The following is a 23709-nucleotide window of genomic DNA, read 5'->3' as shown; positions in this document are numbered from 1 at the left end:
GACGTGTGCGACAGCCGGTTCCAGTTCCTGCCAATATACATCAACTTTACATAGCCATTGAGGAGTGGGACAACATTCCACAATCAACAGCCTTATCAGCTCTATGCGAAGGAGATGTTGCACCACATGAGGCAAATTTTGGTCACACCAGATACTGACTGGTTTTCTGATCCACGCCATTACCTTCTTTTTACGTTATCTGTGACCAACAGACGTTGCATTTATATTTTTGTTCAGTGTATAATAACTATAGGAGGAACTCCAAATTCCTCTCTCTTTTTTCCCCTCTTTCTCCTCTGCCCCTCCTCCCTTCTCTTCACATTCATACACAAACTTATTTTATTTTCTGTTTCAGAATACGACTACTAAATTTTCTCTCCTCAGTCTACCTATTTCAGACTGTTATTTAGATATTTAGTGGAATGAATTTATTTAACATATTGTATTTAGCCCTCTACATTTAAATCTTAATATCTAGGCAAATGTGTATTTTAAGACCAGGCCAAGTTGCCTTTAGATGCTGATCTTGGGTCAGTTTAGCACTTTCCCCGTAATGGTTAAGGTTAGGATTTGGGGAGTTGAAGCTGATTCTAGGTCTGTACCTAGGGGAAACTTCACCCCAGAGCTTGTTTTTGTGTGAAATACTGCACCTCACGCCATGCTGTCAGTAGCACCACATATAGGGGTGGAGCAGGAGACGTGGAGTATGCTACCTCCTCCCCTTGAAAAAACTAACTCACTTACCACAGAACACCTGTCCTCCCTTTCTCCTCTTCTCCCCCTCGATCCCTGTACGCCTCCTTTCTCTCCATTTCTTCTCCCTCTCAGGCAAGTCTTCTCCCACAGTCTTCTTCTCAGCCCAGTTCTTTGTCCATCGCTTCCTTTGGTCTCCTTGTTCTCCCCGTTCTGCTCTCAGCCACTCACTCATTCTCTCCTGCACTGTCTTATCTGTATCCAGTTCCATGCTTTGTGTTCACCCTGTGTAACTGGACGTAGAAACACAATATCAGCTATTTCTATCTTCCGTTGTGTCATAAGCGCACTCTATTCCCTACATAGTGGACTACTTTTGACCAAAGCCCATAGAGCTCTGGTCAAAACTACTGCACCACATAGGGAATAGGGAGCCATTGTGGATGCAACCATAGTATTGTGCTCCTCAATCTCTAATGTACTGTCTATCTGTATTGTGTTCAACCTGTGACTAGCCTTAGAAACAGAATATCAGCTATTTCTCTCTTCCGTTGTGTCATAAGATGTATCCCAAATGGGGATACATAGGGAATAGGGTGCCATTTGGGACAGCCGTAGTATTGTGCTCCGTGTGGCCTATTTATCATATGGCTTCTGACAGTCACCGCAACAATTGTCAGACCAGGAATAAGCTCCAACTTGACTTGTTCTCAAATGGGCTGGTGCCTTAGTCTTTGAAAAAGCAAGTTTAAAAAAAATCTATGTCCCAGTCTGTCTCGTCCAGCTCAGTGATGTGGCGAAAACCTGTGGTCCCTTGTTAAATAGGTCCTGTACCCCTGGATTAAAATAGATGGGCCATGACTTCCGTCTCCAATGGTCACATCATTATCATTGGTGACAGACAGACCGGATGCATCCCAAATGGTACCCTATTCCCTTTACAGTGCACTACTTTTTATCTGGGCCTACAGGGCTCTGATCAAAAGTAGTGCACTATATAGGGAATAGCGTTCCATTTGGGATGGAGACAGCTTCTACGCTTTACAGCAGTGTTTCCTGAATGGTGTGTCAGGACTAGCTGGTAAGTTGTGGCTAGTCCCTTCCGGATCTCTGATAATGCAATCAATCAAATTCAAACATATGCAGTTATCACAAAGTGCTTTACAGTTACCCAGCCTAAAACCCCAAAGAGCAAAAGCACAGTGGCTAGGAAAAACTCCCTAGAAGAAAGGAACTTAGGAAGAAAAGTCTAGAGGAACCAGGTTCATTCAAAAGGCTTTCGGTGGATCACAACTCAAATAAGGAACCACTGCCCCTCAAAGAGAAACAATGAAACACCTGCCAGTTCAAAGAGGCAACTCTATTTACACATGAGCTCTATGGACTACAACCCTCTACTGAGTAGTAACTGTTGCTATCAATAGCAATGCTGCTATAGGCAGTCTATAGGAGAGCAATATGACCGTTAACTGTTCATATTGTTCTCACCTGCACATTCTCCCTATCATATTTCATGCATTCTTTCATCAAATAAGGATTGTGTGTTTGAGGTGTGTCAGGAATGGAAAGAGCACAAGGGAGTAGCTAACCACAAAGAAAGAGACCTTGATGGGAAAAATGGGAATGTAGTATTGAGTGGGAGTCTGGGAGAAGACGCACAACGGGCTCAAATGGGCTTTTAGTAATAAACAGGGTTAACCATGAACTTTACAATACACACCAAGGTCTATCCTCATGGCTGTGTCAGCACAGACCACCCCAATTCAAGGCTGAAAGCTAGGCAGACATGGGGGTCGTTTTAAACAATCAAGACCCAGACAGTACCCATTCTTTAGTGAACGTAGACAGTTCATAGGAAGTAAAGAGACACATCTGTGCAGTCCATAAAATGGACAAGGTTTTATTAAGCCACAAGTAGGTAGACAAGGTCTCACTTCCCTGAAATCGTGTAATACCTATACTATTAATATAACTTTCATGTTTTGCATTACATCTTGACTACTTCATTTCTTTTTGTACTGTTACACTAGTATCAAAACCACCGGAATGCTTCACCTTTCCTGAGGTGCTGTTGCTAAGTGTTACTGTACTGTACTGGGAGTGTCTGCAGCGCTCACCAGCAAGCCGGGTGTATTTATCTTGGTGTTAGCAGAGCGGTGGCTACAAAGGTGGAATGTCAGTAAACCTAAATGTGACTTAAAAGCACCGGTTACATTTCCGTCCAGCCAATAAAATAAACACGGACTACTTCTACGGATTTTTTTATGAATGACGGTATTCATCCCTAAGCACGCCCCCTAATGAATTTGTAGCCCTCTCCTTAACTCCACCCATTTGGAATGTCTGGCCCGCTGCCTGAACGATAATTGGCTGGACGTATGGCGACGCATGGGCAGAGTTTCTGCGGAGCTCCGAAGTTGGTATAAAGTAGATCAGGATACTCTCTATGTTGAATGATTATTTTTTTTTGAGTGCTGTGACGATCTCGAGGAAGGGATAAAAAGAACTGTTCTCTACACTTTAACGACTTCTATTCATCGAACGCAACTGTGCGATTGTAGTCTATTCTTGAAAGAGGTTTTAAAAGTTCAGAACTGTCTTCAAGCGGACTAATAACAAGGTCATAGCTTGTTTTTGTTGTTGTTGACAACTGTCTAATGTTTCATTGGAATTTTCAATAATTATGGCAAAACGTGTCATCTTTGTTTTCTTGACAATGGCAGTCAGCAGTCAGGTAAGTCGTATCACCTTGGCAGCTGTCAAATTGGTATGATTTTGATCATATGCAAATCATGCAACAAAATAGCATCGGATGAGTGGAGCGCTTAGGCTCTCTGCAATAACCAGTTGGAGGTGATTTGACTGTCATACACAAGTAATTGTATTTTAGAGAGACACAAGTGAAAACTTTGTCTAACGTTTTTTTCTGTTGCCTGAAGATATATATTTTCAAACTACTGTAGCCTACAGACTATTTGGTAACACTTTTACAAGACAGTGCTACTGTGTAACTGCTCTTGTAATTACAGTGTCACAGTTTTGTAATTACTCATTGTTACAATTAGTTACAATGTACTTATCAGTAGTAATCCTTAACCCTAACCCAGTGTACTAATGAGTAATTACAATACTTGTTACACTGTGATTACAGGAATAATTACAGTTATAAGGGCACTGTAATGTAAAATGTAACCAACTATTTTTGTAGCCTACCAGTCCTACCTTGAATTGTGTCTTTTTTTATAGGCATGTTTGTGCTTGTCAAATAACTTTAACTCACTGTCTGAGGGTGGGACTTTTACATACTGTAGATGTTTTTTCTAGAAGAAGTTGGCAAGGAAGAGTGATGTACTGTGACTCGAATCATGAGCTGGCAGGGGATTGGGTACAACACTTAAACAGCTGCCTAGACAAACAAAACATCCACAGGGATGAAGGGGTAGAAATAATATGAGCAAATGAAATTGGTACTTCACATTGAAGTTAAAGTGTATTAATTCATTGTAAACAGTGTTCAAAACCACTCCAAATGGGACACAATAATCATGTTAAATAATCAGTTGACATCTCACAATGGATATAAAAACAAGAAAATAGACTCGTAGAACATCTGTATCACTAGTAGTGTTTTACCCATGAAGGCAGACCACAACAAGAAATTACATTACAAAAATTATTTTTACTTTCCTATGCTTCTCTCTGTTTATGCCTATGAACCTAAACCTCTCCTCTACCCCCCCCCCTTCCTCTCTCCTCCAGGTGGGTGCCAGCTGCCCGGCGGTGTGTGAGTGTCCAGCCATGCCGCTCTCGTGCCTCCCCGGGGTGAGTGCGGTGGCCGACGGCTGCGGGTGCTGCAAGGTGTGTGCCTCCCAGCTGAACCAGGACTGCAGCCCCACGATGCCCTGCGACCACCACAAGGGACTGGAGTGCAACTACGGAAATGACGTGACCCTGGCCCAGGGCATCTGCAGGGGTAAGGTTGTGATAGGGGGAGGAAGTGTGTATTGTAGAAGTGTTAGGATTCAAAGTGTGTAATGTAGGTTCTAGGTGCTCAGTGTTGGAACTATGATGAGGTATAAATAGTGTATGTGTATATCTTGTCCAGTGTGATGTGTCGTAGTTAGTTGATGCTGAGTTTTTATGTGATAGCATCTTAGGGTGCATGTATGAGAAACATTACTGTAGGACTAAACCATGTGTTGAAAGTCACCACAGCCCCAGGACTTAACCCGTTGTATCCCAGTAGGGGAGGACATTTGGATGTTAAGTAGATTCCTTATGGAGCTCAATCTCACAGACCAAAATGGAACTAGTTCTATCTACATCAAACCAAGATTCCAATCCTTCATACACTAAGAATGGAGGCTCCACCGTGTCCGTGATATGGAGACAGAGACTCTTCTGGATTCTTACTCACAAGACTTCCTTCCTCTGCCCTTTGTCTGACCTCTGACCTCCCTCTAGATCTGAATGTTCTCTCTGGGTTACAGTCTGAGTGCCATGTCAGTGTCGGTTATTGCCCCTCTCGTGCCTCCCCGGGGTGAGTGCGGTGGCCGACGGCTGGTTGTTAAGGGGAGGATTGCGTGAAGGGGGTTTCAGCTGGTGTAACCGGAGTATATGACAGATTCCTCCCGGTCATACCTGGGATTGTCAGTGGAGGTTCTTGTACTTTGACTTTAAAACACATCCTCATATTTAGACTCTCCAGAGACATGGAAGTATGGTTCCCAAAATACCCCCTCGTTACATGATAGCACATTGCATACTGTAGTTCGTAAACAGTTCATTGGTCCTGCTGATGGTTTTATGTATGTATATATATATATATATATATATATATATATATATATATATATATATATATATATATATATGTTACTACCTCAAAGTGGTCTTAGTATCCATCTAAATTGCCCCTAAAGGAATTATGAAGATGAATTGGGTTGTACTGAACTGTACCTAACTGTACTGTACTGTGCTGAGCTGAATTCAATGGAATTAAATGCATTCTTCTCATTTCCCTCTCTTAACAGCGAGAAAGGAGGGTCGTACGTGTGAGTACAACGGGAGGATCTACCAGAACGGCGAGAATTTCCGTGCCGGCTGTAAACACCAGTGTACCTGCATCGACGGCGTCGTGGGCTGTTCCCTGCTCTGCGCCAACCGTCTGCCCCCCGCCACCCCCTCCTGCCCCTACCCCCGGCTGGGCAGGGTGCCAGGGCAGTGCTGCTTCACCGTGGACTGCCACAAGGGTACCTGGCGCCTTCCCCTCACCAAGCAACATCGCCAACCAACACAACCCAAACCTCAGCCAGACCAGTACCAGCCGGATAACACACTGGGCAATGAGCTGGTGGAGAGAGGCAAGGGCTGGGAGAATGAACAGGGCTACAAGCACCTGCCTGGTGAGGAGCTGTTGCACTCTTGACATTGACCAAATGCATTGTTATTGATCATGATAAATACTTGACTGTAGCTTATCATGTGCACTGAGCAATCATCACTAGCAATATTAGCATTTTTTGTATAATAGTTGATGACTATTGGTCGATAGTTACTCATGTTTGTCTGTACATCAGCCAGTCATATATCCTGATTTCTTCCCTCTGTGGTATATTCTCCCTACAACTCACTTCCTTCCTCCCCTTTGTCTCCCACACTCCTCTTCCTCCCACCCTTCCCAGTATGGAAGCATTCGTTGAAGAAGTGTGTTGTCCTGACAACAGACTGGTCCCAGTGCTCACGAAGCTGTGGGATGGGAGTGTCCTCACGCATCACCAACGACAACACCCAGTGTAAGCTGGATAGAGAGACGCGCCTCTGCACCATCCGGCCCTGCGGTGACGTAGCCATCCCACCCAAGGTCAATTCTAGATTTAGACAACGCAATAGGCAACTGTGTAGTGTGTGTATGTGTGTCTGTGTGTCTGTGTGTCTCTGCACATCAGTATGAGCACAAGCATGCAGTACAAGAGAAGAGAGTGTGACTGCACATATTTTCATCATCATCATCCTAGGCAATAACAATATCTCCCTTAACATCTACTGATCTGGTATCACTTTGATAACAAACCCCAACCCCCTAGACCGTTTCCTCTGCGGAGCACCGCCCGGTGGGAACAGACTAGCGTTGATTTACTCACACTGGCGGTGGCGCCCTTTTAAATATAGTCCCCTCCACCCCACCCACGACATTCCTGCCAAGCAACTGTCCATAGCTAGGCGCCTGGGCCCTGTGCACTCAGCCAGGGAGATGGTGTGTCTATATTAATCCTCCTCTGTTTCTCTGGCTCAGAGCCTGCGTCCCAAATGCCACCCTATTCCCTATTTAGTGCACTATTTTTGACCAGGGACCATAGGGCTCTGGACAGTGCCCATAAGGCTCTGGTCAAAAGTAGTGTACTATGTAGGGAACAGGGTGCCATTTGGGACGAACGACTGTGGGCTGGGAGATTATAGCTGATTTACCACTGAGACTAATAAGGCCTCTGTCTGTCTGAGTGCAAGATGAATGACTTTCAGTGAGTTTGATTTAAAACGTTGTTTTGTCAGTTAATTGCATAACTTTACCATAATTGAATTAACTTTTTGTTTTGTTTTCAGTACTGACACTTTGTTAGGGATAAGTGATAAGTTCATGATGATTTGGTTGCATAGGCCTTCCGGACATTTATTCAAAGATATTTTAAAGATGCCTGCAAAAGTTTGTCATTTTATTGAAACTATACAGGTGCCCCAACAGTACAGCATGAAACTTTTACTTTCCTCTGCCCTCTCTGATTATCTCCCTCTTTGTCTCTCATCCTCTCATCCCCCTCCTCCTTCTCTTCCCTTTACAGAAGGGCAAGAAGTGCTCCCCGACCCCAAAAGCCCCAGAACCCATGCGTCTGTCGTATGGCGAGTGTCAGAGTGTCCGCCTCTACCGGCCCAATTACTGCGGCGCGTGTACGGATGGCCGCTGCTGCTCGCCGCGTCGCACGCGCACCGTTCCTGTGACTTTTGTGTGCCCGGATGGCGAGCGTTTCCAGAGAGACGCCATGTTCATCCAGTCGTGCAAGTGTAGCAAGGAATGCGGCCATCTCAACGAAGTGGCCTTGCCACCACAGCACTGGATGTATGGAGACACACATAAGTTCATTGACTAGCTTGATCGTGTTTGAACAGAATCCTCAAACTTGACTGAGAACATTGACAAGGGAAGGGTGACATTTTTTAAAATAAATACCATGGGCCTTGAGGGGGTTTTTCTCTGCAGGCCTCAAATAACAGAACTGAGCTTCACAATGGGCTCTCAGTGAAAACCTGGCACTATAATAGCAAACCCCCAAATAGTAAAGTACTGTGTGTTTGAATGGAGTGGTTTTGATTGACAGGTGATCCATCCACTCCTGAATGTTCCTCATACATGGGTCTGAACTGAGGCCTACAGTCCCACCTGCCATTTTTGTTTAGTTATGGTATGACATAATGAACAGGACCCAGCCACGAGTTGCTAAGGCCTCCACAGCAACGACAGAGAGAAACAGACGACAACACAGCACTGTGTTGTAGAATAGAAACACATGAACTTGAAGGAATTGTACAGGGTTATTCGCTGTATGAAGTGATATGATGCTTTGCCTACACTAACCAGGGTCATATTCAATAGGCACCAAATGGAAGAAAGGAGTCTTACACAGGGAGGGACAAGCTGAAGTTGTTCAATAAGAAAAACTTGTTTTGGTTATCCGTGGCGAAACATTTTGCTAGGGTGTGCACTAAGACTACAACCCAGCTCTATGAGGGCTGCAGTGATACCGGGGCATCCCACAATGCACTGAGAACAGTGACTTTAGAAGATAAGTGACATCAAGCCTGGATGGGCTGAAACGTCTTGACGAAGAGACTGATAAAATTGAGCATTTAGCTCAACGCAGGGTACTCGCGATATTAACATTATTTATTTGTATTCTTTTCCAAAGAACTTGACACTAACTCCCTGCAATAGAGAGTGACGTTCAGTGTAGTTGGGATGATGAGCCGTCTAAAAACAGAGATTTATGTGAGAGGTGGAAATGAAAGAAATGTGTGTCTCAAATGGCACACTATTCCCTATATAGTGCACAAAGTAGTTCTCTATGCGGGGAATGGTAATGATAGATAGCTTGTCTCCACTGACTGCGGTACTAAAAGGAGCTCTGTCTGTAAATGAGACGTGTTCAGAAATGACTGGACCAATACCAATTCACTTCAAATGACCTCTAATCTCTTACCATATTCAGTTACGTTTTATTAGCATGAATGACAAAGCCACTGTTGCTAAAGCGAAGTGAGATATTGTAATCAACAACAGTAAAAATAATGAATGCATAATAATAATAATAATGATAATAATAATAGAGAATAATCAATAATGAATAACATTGGCGAATAATCTTCAATATTATGTACATGTTTGGGATTCATTCATGTATTGTATTCTGTTCGTGAAATCCGAAAAACTATTGCTTATACATCTTTAATGATGATTTGTTACTCCAAAACTGTCATATGAAATGTTTTACTATAAAACTGTAAAATACAATTGTACAACGTCTACTTCAAATGTATGTTTGTCATAACTGAGAATATGTAGCCAAGCTATTAAATGGCACTAGTGTATGTTGGTTTGTACATGATACAAAGCTGACCTGCCTGCTATAGAGTTTCAGTTACATGTGATGTTGTATTTTAACTTGGCTTGTATCGTTTCAAATTCTTTCACTTGGCAGTCATTTTATTAGCCCATAGCAAGAGGTTGATAAACTTAAAGGGATAGTTCGCAAAACACACCAACTTGGTTGCTGACATTTTTGGGAATGTGTTAAAGGGATAGTTCACCCAAATTACAAAATTACATATTGGTTTCCTTACCCTGTTAGCAATCTATGGGCAAGGTAAGACAGTAATCACTGCTTTGGTTTTGTTTACGTGGTCACTGTTTCCACTATTGGCACAAATCCAATGCAAGTCAATGGTACCGATATAAGCATTTTTCACGCTTCATTTCCAAATCATCTATAATAACTTCCCTGAGCTACACAATCAATTTGAGATACTTTAGGATTATTTGGTCAGTAAGCACAAAAAATGCTAATATCAGTACCTTTGTGCCACACATGCAAAAAAGTTAGGATTTGGAGACAGTGACTACGTAAACAAAAACCAAGCATGGATTGCTGTCATACCTTGTCCATAGACTTGTATGACATTTTGTAATTTGGGTGAGCTATCACAAACAGCGGACTAATGTACAAAATACTAAACTATTCCTTTAAGACTACACCTTTAAGGTTGAGGCGGGGTGAAAAGGATGCTAAAAAGCCACTCTGTTATTTTTATCACTGAACAGGAACTCCAGTATTGATTCCATCAACACAAACAGACAGGGTACGGATGGATGCTGACTAGACCAGTCAGTATGGGGCAGAATGTATGGAGAGACCCATTTGGGACCATAGACATTGAGGTTTAGGTGGTTTAGACCTATTATTAAACGTATTGAAAAGCATCTGCTTTATAGTTTACTATACACAGAGATATCACAGGTCAACACTGACATTCTCACAGAATCATATGCAGACATTTACAATAAAAAGCATGTTATGTGGACATCAAAATCTCAAAAACTGTAACGTGCGGCAGGCTGCTCATTCAGGACCAAAAATGTGTCTTGAACAACTTCGCCCTCTGGTGGTGACTTTTTAACAGTAGCCAACCTGTCATCAGGGCCCAGTTTATCAAAAATTATATGTCTAGATTTCGCTTATAGGGATAGGATTAAATGCATGGAAATATAATGACTAGGACGGATGTCCCCATTCAAGTCAGTGATTCATCCGTTCTATTCATTATATGTTTATCGATTTAATCCTGGCTGCTGTTGATAGGTTTTCCCGCTTACGCTAGTGTACCTCTTCCAACTCGCAGCATCCAGTGGTCCTCGCGCTCAACTGATTGTGTCACGCACGCACTGCTCTCGAGCGCGCTCAGCGCAGCGGCGGTTCTCGCCTCGGGGATGGCGCCCTCTGCTTCGGTGTTCAAGTCCGGTTTTCAACCTCAGAACAACAAACTTCCGATGGAAAGTGTCCTTCCCGACCCGGAGCAGCTCTTGCTGTTCCTCAGAAAACTCAAAGAGGTGTTCGACGTGTGCGACGAGGATTCGGATGGTTTCATTCGCGTGGAGCATTTCGTAGACCTCGGTTCACAGTTCGGCCAAGGAGACGAGGTAATACACATTCCAATCAAGCATCACCTGGTGTTTTATGGAGTACGCTACAGTAGCGTTTGTTTATAAGTTTTAAAGGCTTTGTTTCTATGTTTCTTGTTGTGTTTTATGTCGTGCAGACTATGTTATTACACATTCATAGATATTTACTTACAAATTCATTTATGTTTGGCTATTCAAAACATATAGCCTATACCATAAAGTGGAACAGGCTCTTGCTAAATCATTTTGGTAAATGTGTGCTTTATTTGATCGTTCTTACAGCGTTGACTGCAAATAAACATAGTGTACCAAAAGCTGAACAAAGTGTCTTACACCTGTAAACGTATATTTACTTGGATGCTAAAAAACAAGATAGACGTGAGATTTTATTTTCAATTCATGTTAGAACTAGTTTTCAGTGTGGCTGTGGAGGAGAGTTCAGTAACACTTTCCAGTGAAATAATCTGATTCAGCCTTTCACTCTCATTCCCTGTATTCAGGCTCTAATTTTGGCCCAACAAGTGAAACTCATTTTCGTCCAAATATGTTATTTTGTGGTAGAGAAATTAGGTCAACTACTGAGAGAGAGAGAGAGAGAGAGAGAGAGAGAGAGAGAGAGAGAGAGACTGGAAAATAGGCTAATTGTGTTCTTCTGACAATATTAATGAACTATAGCCAATAGCTCTCAATTGCATCAACCTTTTGATATTTTATATAATGTGTCAGTTTAAACATAGTAATAAACATAGACAGACAGGTTTGTTTTAGTAAAGGAGTTTTCGCTGTTATAAATTAGGCCTAACACAAGCCTTCTGCCATTTGTCATGACATGGCTGCGCTCTGCTGAACTGGGCTGAGTGATTGTGTGAGCAGGGTTCGAGCATGCATAGACCTGCCTGTGTAGATTCAGAGACAGATACAGTAAGGGAAAAAAAGTATTTGATCCCCTGCTGATTTTGTACGTTTGCCCACTGACAAAGAAACGATCAGTCTATCATTTTAATGGTAGGTTTATTTGAACAGTGAGAGACAGAATAACCACAACAAAAAATCCAGAAAAACGCATGTCAAAAATGTTATAAATTGATTTGCATTTTAATGAGGGAAATAAGTATTTGACCCCTCAGAAAAACATGACTTAGTACTTGGTGGCAAATCCCTTGTTGGCAATCACAGGGGTCAGACGTTTATTGTAGTTGGCCACCAGGTTTGCCCACATCTCAGGAGGGATTTTGTCCCACTCCTCTTTGCAGATCTTCTCCAAGTCATTAAGGTTTCGAGGCTGACGTTTGGCAACTCGAACCTTCAGCTCCCTCCACAGATGTTCTATGGGATTAAGGTCTGGAGACTGGCTAGGCCACTCCGGGACCTTAATGTGCTTCTTCTTGAGCCACTCCTTTGTTGCCTTGGCCGTGTGTTTTGGGTCATTGTCATGTTGGAATACCCATCCATGACCCATTTTCAATGCCCTGGCTGAGGGAAGGAGGTTCTCACCCAAGATTTGACGGTACATGGCCCCGTCCATCATCCCTTTGATGTGGTGAAGTTGTCCTGTCCCCTTAGCAGAAAAACACCCCCAAAGCATAATGTTTCCACCTCCATGTTTGATGGTGGAGATGGTTGAGCGAGTTGAGTTGATGCCAAAGAGCTCCATTTTGGTCTCATCTGACCACAACACTTTCACCCAGTTGTCCTCTGAATCATTCAGATGTTCATTGCCAAACTTCAGACGGGCATGTATGTGCTTTCTTGAGCAGGGGGACCTTGCGGGCGCTGCAGGATTTCAGTCCTTCACGGCGTAGTGTGTTACCAATTGTTTTCTTGGTGTCTATGGTCCCAGCTGCCTTGAGATCATTGACAAGATCCTCCCGTGTAGTTCTGGGCTGATTCCTCACCGTTCTCATGATCATTGCAACTCCACAAGGTGAGATCTTGCATGGAGCCCCAGGCCGAGGGAGATTGACAGTTCTTTTGTGTTTCTTCCATTTGCGAATAATCGCACCAACTGTTGTCACCTTCTCACCAAGCTGCTTGGCGATGGTCTTGAAACCCATTCCAACCTTGTGTAGGTCTACAATCTTGTCCCTGACATCCTTGGAGAGCTCTTTGGTCTTGGCCATGGTGGAGAGTTTGGAATCTGATTGATTGATTGCTTCTGTGGACAGGTGTCTTTTATACAGGTAACAAACTCCCTTTAAGAGTGTGCTCCTAATCTCAGCTCGTTACCTGTATAAAAGACACCTGGGAGCCAGAAATCTTTCTGATTGAGAGGGGGTCAAATACTTATTTCCCTCATTAAAATGCAAATCAATTTATAACATTTTTGACATGCGTTTTTTCTGGATTGTTTTGTTGTTATTCTGTCTCTCACTGTTCAAATAAACCTACCATTAAAATGATAGACTGATCATTTCTTTGTCAGTGAGCAAACGTACAAAATCAGCAGGGGTTCAAATACTTTTTTCCCTCACTGTATATAGCCTAGAATAGAAACAGCGCAAAGCACACAAGAGACGTTATCTTATCCTAACCCATTTCTGACCTGCTCTGTCTGAATAATAATTGTGTGCAATGAATTGGCACTCTCTTTATGTGAACAATGAACCATTTTAATTGGTGCTCTGTATCTTTGTAAATGTAATTAGGTTGGTAATAGACCACTTTGCCTGTCTCCACACAGGCTTTTTCCAGTAAGAATGAGTCATAGTCTGTGTCCGAAATGGCACCCTATTCCCTACATAGTGCACTACTTTTGACCAGAGCCCTATGGGTCCTGGTCCCCTTGGTCAAAATAGGGTGCCATAGTATGCATACACAGGCAGATATGCGTAGCTCTACAGGAGTCCACTGTCCTGCAGTGTGTCCTACTGTTCTGAGGGTGAGTTGGGGATGGATGCACTCGACTTCCCACTGGTTGATAAGCATGAACTGATCTCAGACCAGTTTTAACTGGACAACCCATACACTCCTGACTTTGTCATTGGCTAAATGATACCAGTTTGGTCTTGATGTTTTAACTGTTGTTGAATAATAAACAATGATACTGAAGTAAGGCCCATCCAATAATAGGTTGTTGTTCATCTGTGCGTACAGTAGAAACAAGTCCCTTGTGTTCCACTGTATGTCACAGGGTTGGAACATTAGTGTTGATTGGCTCCCCCGTGTTCTGTTGCTTATCACTTCTCTGGAACATTAGCTCTGATTGGTTCCTTTGGGAGGCTTTGCAATGACTGTGGGCACATGGATCGAATCAAATCAAATTTTATTTGTCACATGCGCCAAATACAACAGGTGTAGTAGACCTTATCGTGAAATACTTACTTACATGCCCTTAACCAACAGTGCAGTTCAAGAAATAGAGTTAAGAAAATATTTACTAAATAAAATAATGTAAAAGTAAAAAGTAACACAGTATATACAGGGGGTCCAGTACTGAGTCAATGTGGAGGCTATATACAGGGGGTCCAGTACTGAGTCAATGTGGAGGCTATATACAGGGGGTCCAGTACTGAGTAAATGTGGAGGCTATATACAGGGGGTCCAGTACTGAGTCAATGTGGAGGCTATATACAGGGGGTCCAGTACTGAGTAAATGTGGAGGCTATATACAGGGGGTCCAGTACTGAGTCAATGTGGAGGCTATATACAGGGGGTCCAGTACTGAGTCAATGTGGAGGCTATATACAGGGGGTCCAGTACTGAGTCAATGTGGAGGCTATATACAGGGGGTCCAGTACTGAGTAAATGTGGAGGCTATATACAGGGGGTCCAGTACTGAGTAAATGTGGAGGCTATATACAGGGGGTCCAGTACTGAGTAAATGTGGAGGCTATATACAGGGGGTTCAGTATGGAGTAAATGTGGAGGCTATATACAGGGGGTCCAGTACTGAGTCAATGTGGAGGCTATATACAGGGGGTCCAGTACTGAGTCAATGTGGAGGCTATATACAGGTGGTCCAGTACTGAGTCAATGTGGAGGCTATATACAGGGGGTCCAGTACTGAGTCAATGTGGAGGCTATATATATATATAGGGGGTCCAGTACTGAGTCAATGTGGAGGCTATATACAGGGGGTCCAGTACTGAGTAAATGTGGAGGCTATATACAGGGGGTCCAGTACTGAGTAAATGTGGAGGCTATATACAGGGGGTCCAGTACTGAGTAAATGTGGAGGCTATATACAGGGGTTCCAGTACTGAGTAAATGTGGAGGCTATATACAGGGGGTCCAGTACGGAGTAAATGTGGAGGCTATATACAGGGGGTCCAGTACTGAGTAAATGTGGAGGCTATATACAGGGGGTTCAGTATGGAGTAAATGTGGAGGCTATATACAGGGGGTCCAGTACTGAGTAAATGTGGAGGCTATATACAGGGGGTCCAGTACTGAGTCAATGTGGAGGTTATATACGGGGGGTCCAGTACTGAGTCAATGTGGAGGCTATATACAGGGGGTCCAGTACTGAGTAAATGTGCAGGGGTACAGGTTAGTCGAGGTCATTTGTACATGTAGGTAGGGGTAAAGTGACTATGCATAGATGATAAACAGTGAGTAGCTGCAGTGTAAAAACAAAGTCTGGGTGTCCATTTGATTAATTGTTCAGCAGTCTTATGGCTTATGGGTAGAAACTGTTAAGGAGCCTTTTGGACCTAGACTTGGCGCTCCGGTACCGCTTGATGATGTGGATAGGGGTTAAAAAGGGGTGCTATTAATAGTAGGTAGTGTGGGTGTTCAACTATGCATGTAGCATCAACACTCTCCTCAGCAGATGCAGTGAATAGGTCTATATGGACCCTGAATTCTCATGTTGGAACTACCTTAGTTCAAAATTAAATGAGCATTTGAGAAAGAGGCAGCTCGATGAAGCTAAATCTTTTCAGTTTAACAATTTCCCCAAAGCTTCTCTCAATAGTTTTATTGGACCACATATGGGCCACTATATTATTTGACCCTGATGGTCATCTAGGAACGTTTGAACATCTTGAAGAACGATTTGGCCTTAATGGCCATGTACTCTTGTAATCTACACCCAGCACAGCCAGAAGAGGACTGGACACCCCTCAGAACCTGGTTCCTCTCTAGGTTTCTTCATAGGTTCCTGCCTTTCTAGGGAGTTTTTCCTAGCCACTGTGCTTCTACATCTGCATTGCTTGCTGTTTGGGGTTATAGGCTGGGTTTCTGTATGAGCACTTTGTGACATCTGCTGATGTAAAAATGGCTTTATGAATACATTTGATTAGATTGTGAGTTATGCACACAGAACATGATGCAGATTAGATTAAACCTGTCTGGACCTCTCCGTGTCCCACTGGCCACACGTAACCTCAACATCATCCTTTCACTGCTCCCATATTCTGACCTATCCTGTCCACTCCCTCTATCCACCCACTCACAGTCACACGGACCCCCTCCTCCTCCTAATCCAGAAAAACTGAATTTAATCTACTAAAAACTTAGACTCACTGGTCTAAATTATCCAACACAATGACCTTCATTTCACCCAGTATCTTCCTGTTGACCCAGTTGCCGTGCCGACAGTAACTTGGGCATTGGAACCGTGACCGTCCGGTGTGTGTTTTGACTGACAGCTGGCTTACACGGTGAGGGATGGTGATGCACAGCTGTATAGCAGAGGTTGGACAGATGGGAGAGAGGACCCATCGTGTGTGTGTGGTCTGTTGAAGAACTGTCTTCCACCACATTCTCAGACACACACGCACAGAACTGTATGAGCATACACACACACACACACACACACACACACACACACACACACACACACACACACACACACACACACACACACACACACACACACACACACACACACACACACACACACACAATCTCTCTGATATTCACACAGTCATTCCCAGTCACTAGCAGGTCTCTATCCCCAGCATTTACAATTTCATGACACCGTTTTACCAGCCCCAGTCTAAAAGTAGGAGTTGAAAGAGCTGCAGGCAGCATCTAAAGTGCATTAAATGCATAATTCAGGAGCACAGTACAGTACCTCTGTGTCTCTGCTCCAGCCCACATGAAAGATGTGGATGTGGGTTGATGGTAGGAGCGACTGGTATTGGCTGGTTGCAGCAGTGTTGTACAACATGCATTTGCCTGTATATACTGTATATAGATATATATATATACACACACAGTTTTATGCATTCTATAATGTGTGCTCTTTATGAGTGAGATCCTCTTTGTGTGAAGAGCCGTACTTTAGCTCTAGGTCATAACAACATGAAGTGTGTTGTAGTGACTCAGTAGTGACTCAGAGAGGGACTGCTAGAACAGGTGGTGGTGGGAGGCTCACAGCTACAGGTCACACACACACACACACACACACACACACACACACACACACACACACACACACACACACACACACACACACACACACACACACACACAGAGACAGACAGACAGACAGACAGACAGACAGACAGACAGACAGACAGACAGACAGACAGACAGACAGACAGACAGACAGACAGACAGACAGACAGACAGACAGACAGACAGACAGACAGACAGACAGACAGCAACTTAACATGGAGGATCTGAGTCAGACATTGAGAGGTTGTTTACAATTTCATCTGTAGGTTTGCATAGATTATCTTTGTATTGTATGAAGCCGAACCCATGACTCGTTATTTTGTTCAGCTCTTTTGTTGCCTGTCCCATGTTCTCCAGGTGAAGAAATTGGCCAAATGCTTGGACCCCAATGCTCAGGGCAGGATCAACTTCAAGGACTTCTGCCATGGAGTGCTGGCTATCAAAGGTAGGACTGAGAGGCATGCACAGGCAGCCTACCATCGGCAACTGCATAATTCAGTTTTACTGGTGTGTGTGTGTACGTGTCTGCGTGCGTGTGTGTCGTGCATACATGCATATGGTGTCTTCCCACTGAGGCAGAAGAGCATCATTCAGCAACACTATTCTGCCATTACCCTCCTACTCAGGTTATAGATGCTGGGACTGAAGAGGCTGGGTAACTCCTACTGCCTAGTTACCATGTAGTTACCATGGAGGAGAGTCGAGTCACATGTTCATACAAACGCAGCCTACCTACAAAATGGTCAAACAATACTGTACTCTTTTTCATAAGAAAGTAGTCTAGCTCAACCCCCCAGAATACATTTTTTCTGAGAGAACCAATCAAAGCTCAGCCACAAATAAGTACAACTCGGCGCGAATATTGCATTTACAACGGCCTCCTGTCCAGACAGTGTGTCAGCTCTCCCTCACTGACTACGTGAGTCTCGTCAGCCAGGCTAAAGAAAGAGTGCATCAGCATCAGAAAGTGAAGGTGGAGAGACAAAGGATACTGGAGAGTAAGTGTCAATCAAAATGGAAGCCCTACAATTTAGAGAATAAAAAGTCTGCTTTGGGCTATGTGAGTCATTCATTGACATTATGATAATCCTGCCCATGATTGAATCTTAACATCTTCACTATGGTCACTTTGTTTTCCCCTGCTACACACTCAAGGCTTGTTTCTGCCAACTCATCTAACTGCTCTAACTGACCGGCCGGCCTACTCTTTGGCCTGTCTAGAGAGACAATCCCTGTAAACCAGGTCAGTTTGTTTTTCCCTGCTACACACTCAAGGCTTGTTTCAGCCAACCAGTACACATGAGTGGACACCAGCCAACCAGGACACATGAGTGGACACCAACCAACCAGGACACATGAGTGGGGAACCAGCCAAACAGGACACATGAGTGGACACCAGCCAACCAGGACACATGAGTGGGGAACTAGCCAACCAGGACACACGAGTGGACACACTCAAGGCTTGTTTCAGCCAACCAGTACACATGAGTGGACACCAGCCAACCAGGACACATGAGTGGACACCAACCAACCAGGACACATGAGTGGGGAACCAGCCAACCAGGACACATGAGTGGGTAACCAGCCAACCAGGACACATTAGTAGGGAACCAGCCAACCAGGACACATGAGTGGGGAACCAGCCCCGCCAGGACACATGAGTGGGGAACCAGCCAACCAGGACACATGAGTGGGGAACCAGCCCCGCCAGGACACATGAGTGGGGAACCAGCCAACCAGGACACATTAGTGGGGAACCAGCCAACCAGGACACATGAGTGGGTAACCAGCCAACCAGGACACATTAGTGGGGAACCAGCCAACCAGGACACATTAGTGGGGAACCAGCCAACCAGGACACATGAGTGGACACCAGCCAAACAGGACACATGAGTGGGGAACTAGACAACCAGGACACACGAGTGGACACCAGCCAACCAGGACACATGAGTGGGGAACCAACCAACCAGGACGCATGAGTGGGGAACCAGCCAACCAGGACACATTAGTGGGGAACCAGCCAACCAGGACACATGAGTGGGTAACCAGCCAACCAGGACACATTAGTGGGGAACCAGCCAACCAGGACACATGAGTGGGGAACCAGCCCCGCCAGGACACATGAGTGGGGAACCAGCCAACCAGGACACATGAGTGGGGAACCAGCCCCGCCAGGACACATGAGTGGGGAACCAGCCAACCAGGACACATTAGTGGGGAACCAGCCAACCAGGACACATGAGTGGGTAACCAGCCAACCAGGACACATTAGTGGGGAACCAGCCAACCAGGACACATGAGTGGGGAACCAGCCAACCAGGACACATGAGTGGGTAACCAGCCAACCAGGACACATGAGTGGGGAACCAGCCCCGCCAGGACACATGAGTGGGGAACCAGCCAACCAGGACACATTAGTGGGGAACCAGCCAACCAGGACACATGAGTGGGTAACCAGCCAACCAGGACACATTAGTGGGGAACCAGCCAACCAGGACACATGAGTGGGGAACCAGCCAACCAGGACACATGAGTGGGTAACCAGCCAACCAGGACACATTAGTGGGGAACCAGCCAACCAGGACACATTAGTGGGGAACCAGCCAACCAGGACACATGAGTGGACACCAGCCAAACAGGACACATGAGTGGACACCAGCCAACCAGGACACACGAGTGGACACCAGCCAACCAGGACACATGAGTGGGGAACCAACCAACCAGGACGCATGAGTGGGGAACCAGCCAACCAGGACACATTAGTGGGGAACCAGCCAACCAGGACACATGAGTGGGTAACCAGCCAACCAGGACACATTAGTGGGGAACCAGCCAACCAGGACACATGAGTGGGGAACCAGCCCCGCCAGGACACATGAGTGGGGAACCAGCCAACCAGGACACATGAGTGGGGAACCAGCCCCGCCAGGACACATGAGTGGGGAACCAGCCAACCAGGACACATTAGTGGGGAACCAGCCAACCAGGACACATGAGTGGGTAACCAGCCAACCAGGACACATTAGTGGGGAACCAGCCAACCAGGACACATTAGTGGGGAACCAGCCAACCAGGACACATGAGTGGACACCAGCCAAACAGGACACATGAGTGGACACCAGCCAACCAGGACACATGAGTGGGGAACTAGCCAACCAGGACACACGAGTGGACACCAGCCAACCAGGACACATGAGTGGGGAACCAGCCAACCAGGACACATGAGTGGGGAACCAGCCCCGCCAGGACACATGAGTGGGGAACCAGCCAACCAGGACACATTAGTGGGGAACCAGCCAACCAGGACACATGAGTGGGTAACCAGCCAACCAGGACACATTAGTGGGGAACCAGCCAACCAGGACACATGAGTGGGGAACCAGCCAACCAGGACACATGAGTGGGTAACCAGCCAACCATGACACATTAGTGGGGAACCAGCCAACCAGGACACATGAGTGGGTAACCAGCCAACCAGGACACATTAGTGGGGAACCAGCCAACCAGGACACATGAGTGGGGAACCAGCCAACCAGGACACATGAGTGGGTAACCAGCCAACCAGGACACATGAGTGGGGAACCAGCCCCGCCAGGACACATGAGTGGGGAACCAGCCAACCAGGACACATTAGTGGGGAACCAGCCAACCAGGACACATGAGTGGGTAACCAGCCAACCAGGACACATTAGTGGGGAACCAGCCAACCAGGACACATGAGTGGGGAACCAGCCAACCAGGACACATGAGTGGGTAACCAGCCAACCAGGACACATTAGTGGGGAACCAGCCAACCAGGACACATTAGTGGGGAACCAGCCAACCAGGACACATGAGTGGACACCAGCCAAACAGGACACATGAGTGGACACCAGCCAACCAGGACACACGAGTGGACACCAGCCAACCAGGACACATGAGTGGGGAACCAACCAACCAGGACGCATGAGTGGGGAACCAGCCAACCAGGACACATTAGTGGGGAACCAGCCAACCAGGACACATGAGTGGGTAACCAGCCAACCAGGACACATTAGTGGGGAACCAGCCAACCAGGACACATGAGTGGGGAACCAGCCCCGCCAGGACACATGAGTGGGGAACCAGCCAACCAGGACACATGAGTGGGGAACCAGCCCCGCCAGGACACATGAGTGGGGAACCAGCCAACCAGGACACATTAGTGGGGAACCAGCCAACCAGGACACATGAGTGGGTAACCAGCCAACCAGGACACATTAGTGGGGAACCAGCCAACCAGGACACATTAGTGGGGAACCAGCCAACCAGGACACATGAGTGGACACCAGCCAAACAGGACACATGAGTGGACACCAGCCAACCAGGACACATGAGTGGGGAACTAGCCAACCAGGACACACGAGTGGACACCAGCCAACCAGGACACATGAGTGGGGAACCAACCAACCAGGACGCATGAGTGGGGAACCAGCCAACCAGGACACATTAGTGGGGAACCAGCCAACCAGGACACATGAGTGGGTAACCAGCCAACCAGGACACATTAGTGGGGAACCAGCCAACCAGGACACATGAGTGGGGAACCAGCCCCGCCAGGACACATGAGTGGGGAACCAGCCAACCAGGACACATGAGTGGGGAACCAGCCCCGCCAGGACACATGAGTGGGGAACCAGCCAACCAGGACACATTAGTGGGGAACCAGCCAACCAGGACACATGAGTGGGTAACCAGCCAACCAGGACACATTAGTGGGGAACCAGCCAACCAGGACACATGAGTGGGGAACCAGCCAACCAGGACACATGAGTGGGTAACCAGCCAACCATGACACATGAGTGGGGAACCAGCCAACCAGGACACATGAGTGGGTAACCAGCCAACCAGGACACATTAGTGGGGAACCAGCCAACCAGGACACATGAGTGGGTAACCAGCCAACCAGGACACATTAGTGGGGAACCAGCCAACCAGGACACATGAGTGGGGAACCAGCCCCGCCAGGACACATGAGTGGGGAACCAGCCAACCAGGACACATGAGTGGATAACCAGCCAACCAGGACACATGAGTGGGGAACCAGCCAACCAGGACACATGAGTGGGGAACCAGCCCCGCCAGGACACATGAGTGGGGAACCAGCCAACCAGGACACATGAGTGGGGAACCAGCCCCGCCAGGACACATGAGTGGGGAACCAGCCAACCAGGACACATGAGTGGGGAACCAGCCCCGCCAGGACACATGAGTGGGGAACCAGCCCTGCCAGGACGTTGTTGTGTATTGCTGGGGCCAGACACGTTAACGGCTAACATCTAACACTATTAGAGCTCCATTGTAATTGATTGACAGCAGGTGTGCATGCTTAGCAGTGACCTGCCTCTACTCTGGCCCCAGCCCAGCCACTGCAGCCAGGGGCTAAATCCACAACCCACAGATAGTGCAGTGACGCTAAGGCAGGGTATGGGCACAGGGAGTTTGCCTTGTTAATACGGTGCATGCGTGGTGTCATGTCAGGTGCCAATGTGAATTTAGGATGATGAACCACAGATTATGGACTGAAGGCTCTGTTTTAATCAGATTAAACTGCTACTAGTCTACTCCCACTCTAAGTTAAAGCTGAGCCCTTATGTCTCCCTCTTACAAAGCCGAAGACTGCATTTCTAACCTACTCCCAACCAATCATTAATTCATACCAACGCACTCCTTCAGCCCTCCATGTCACTATGGGCTCACTGCCTGTGTGAATATGTGTGTGTTGAATTATAGATAGGAGAAAAGTAAATGCACATGCAGAAGTGCACATTTCCTAAATAGTTACAGGAAATGAATTGTGAACTCAACTAGTCTACCTCATGTAACTGTGGCAGTTGTTTTCTGTCTTGATGTCTCATTACTTTATGCTAATATAACAGATAACAAGTACAACAAGGTCTCACATCAAGGATTTCATTTGATGGAAAGAAAAGCTACCCAGGGATGGAGAGACAAGTTGACAGTGGGAGTTAAAGGATGTCATGTTATTCTATACAGTATGTATAGAGCACCTTCTCCCCCTCTCTCTTTCAGGCTGTGAGGGGATCCTGAAGACCACACTGGGAGCTCGCAGTATCACACGGCGTCCCTATGAGACCGACAACGGTTACTACTACCAGGTACGTAATGTGTGTGTGTGCCCTTCGCCAGGCCAGCCTCTATAGTTGTACACCCCTCTTTTCAGTCAGAGGTCACGTGAAACCCTCAAACTATGTTGTTTTCTTGTAACATGGGAGCTTTGACTTTCTAAGCCCTTCATCCCAAATCAACCCCATAATGTGGTTACATTTTTACACTGTCTTTTCTCTCTGCGTGGTGGATAAACCTAGATTAATGTCAGCACGTGAATCCGGACATAAACTCTAGCCAGAGTCAAGGCAAACTCCCACACAATGGATTAACAGGGGATGTCTGCTTCACAAACG

General features: G+C 46.0%; 2 protein-coding genes across 3 annotated transcripts in view; both read left to right on the top strand.

Moving 5' to 3' along the window:
• Positions 1-3068: 3068 nt before the first annotated feature.
• Positions 3069-9403, top strand: LOC115178373 (CCN family member 1). Its single transcript, XM_029739533.1, has 5 exons — positions 3069-3427; positions 4453-4666; positions 5727-6098; positions 6378-6556; positions 7533-9403. The coding sequence occupies exons 1-5, from the start codon at positions 3377-3379 to the stop codon at positions 7836-7838; spliced, it is 1122 nt and encodes a 373-aa protein (XP_029595393.1). The 5' UTR covers positions 3069-3376; the 3' UTR covers positions 7839-9403.
• A 1298-nt stretch (positions 9404-10701) lies between these two features.
• Positions 10702-23709, top strand: part of LOC115178814 (rab11 family-interacting protein 4A) — an 83979-nt gene continuing 70971 nt past the window's right edge. Inside the window, exons 1-3 of one of the 2 annotated variants that reach the window (XM_029740147.1) lie at positions 10702-10939; positions 17624-17711; positions 23318-23403. In XM_029740147.1, the coding sequence (XP_029596007.1) occupies positions 10730-10939; positions 17624-17711; positions 23318-23403 (384 nt within the window). In that variant the 5' untranslated portion in view covers positions 10702-10729. The remainder of the gene's footprint in view (positions 10940-17623; positions 17712-23317; positions 23404-23709) is intronic. The other variant, XM_029740149.1, reaches the window with a different exon arrangement.

This window comes from Salmo trutta, chromosome 38 (genome assembly GCF_901001165.1).
Source record: "Salmo trutta chromosome 38, fSalTru1.1, whole genome shotgun sequence".
Taxonomy (NCBI): domain Eukaryota; kingdom Metazoa; phylum Chordata; class Actinopteri; order Salmoniformes; family Salmonidae; genus Salmo; species Salmo trutta.
The sequence above is the reverse complement of the archived record's forward strand: the minus strand, read 5'-3'. Positions and strand labels throughout refer to the sequence as shown.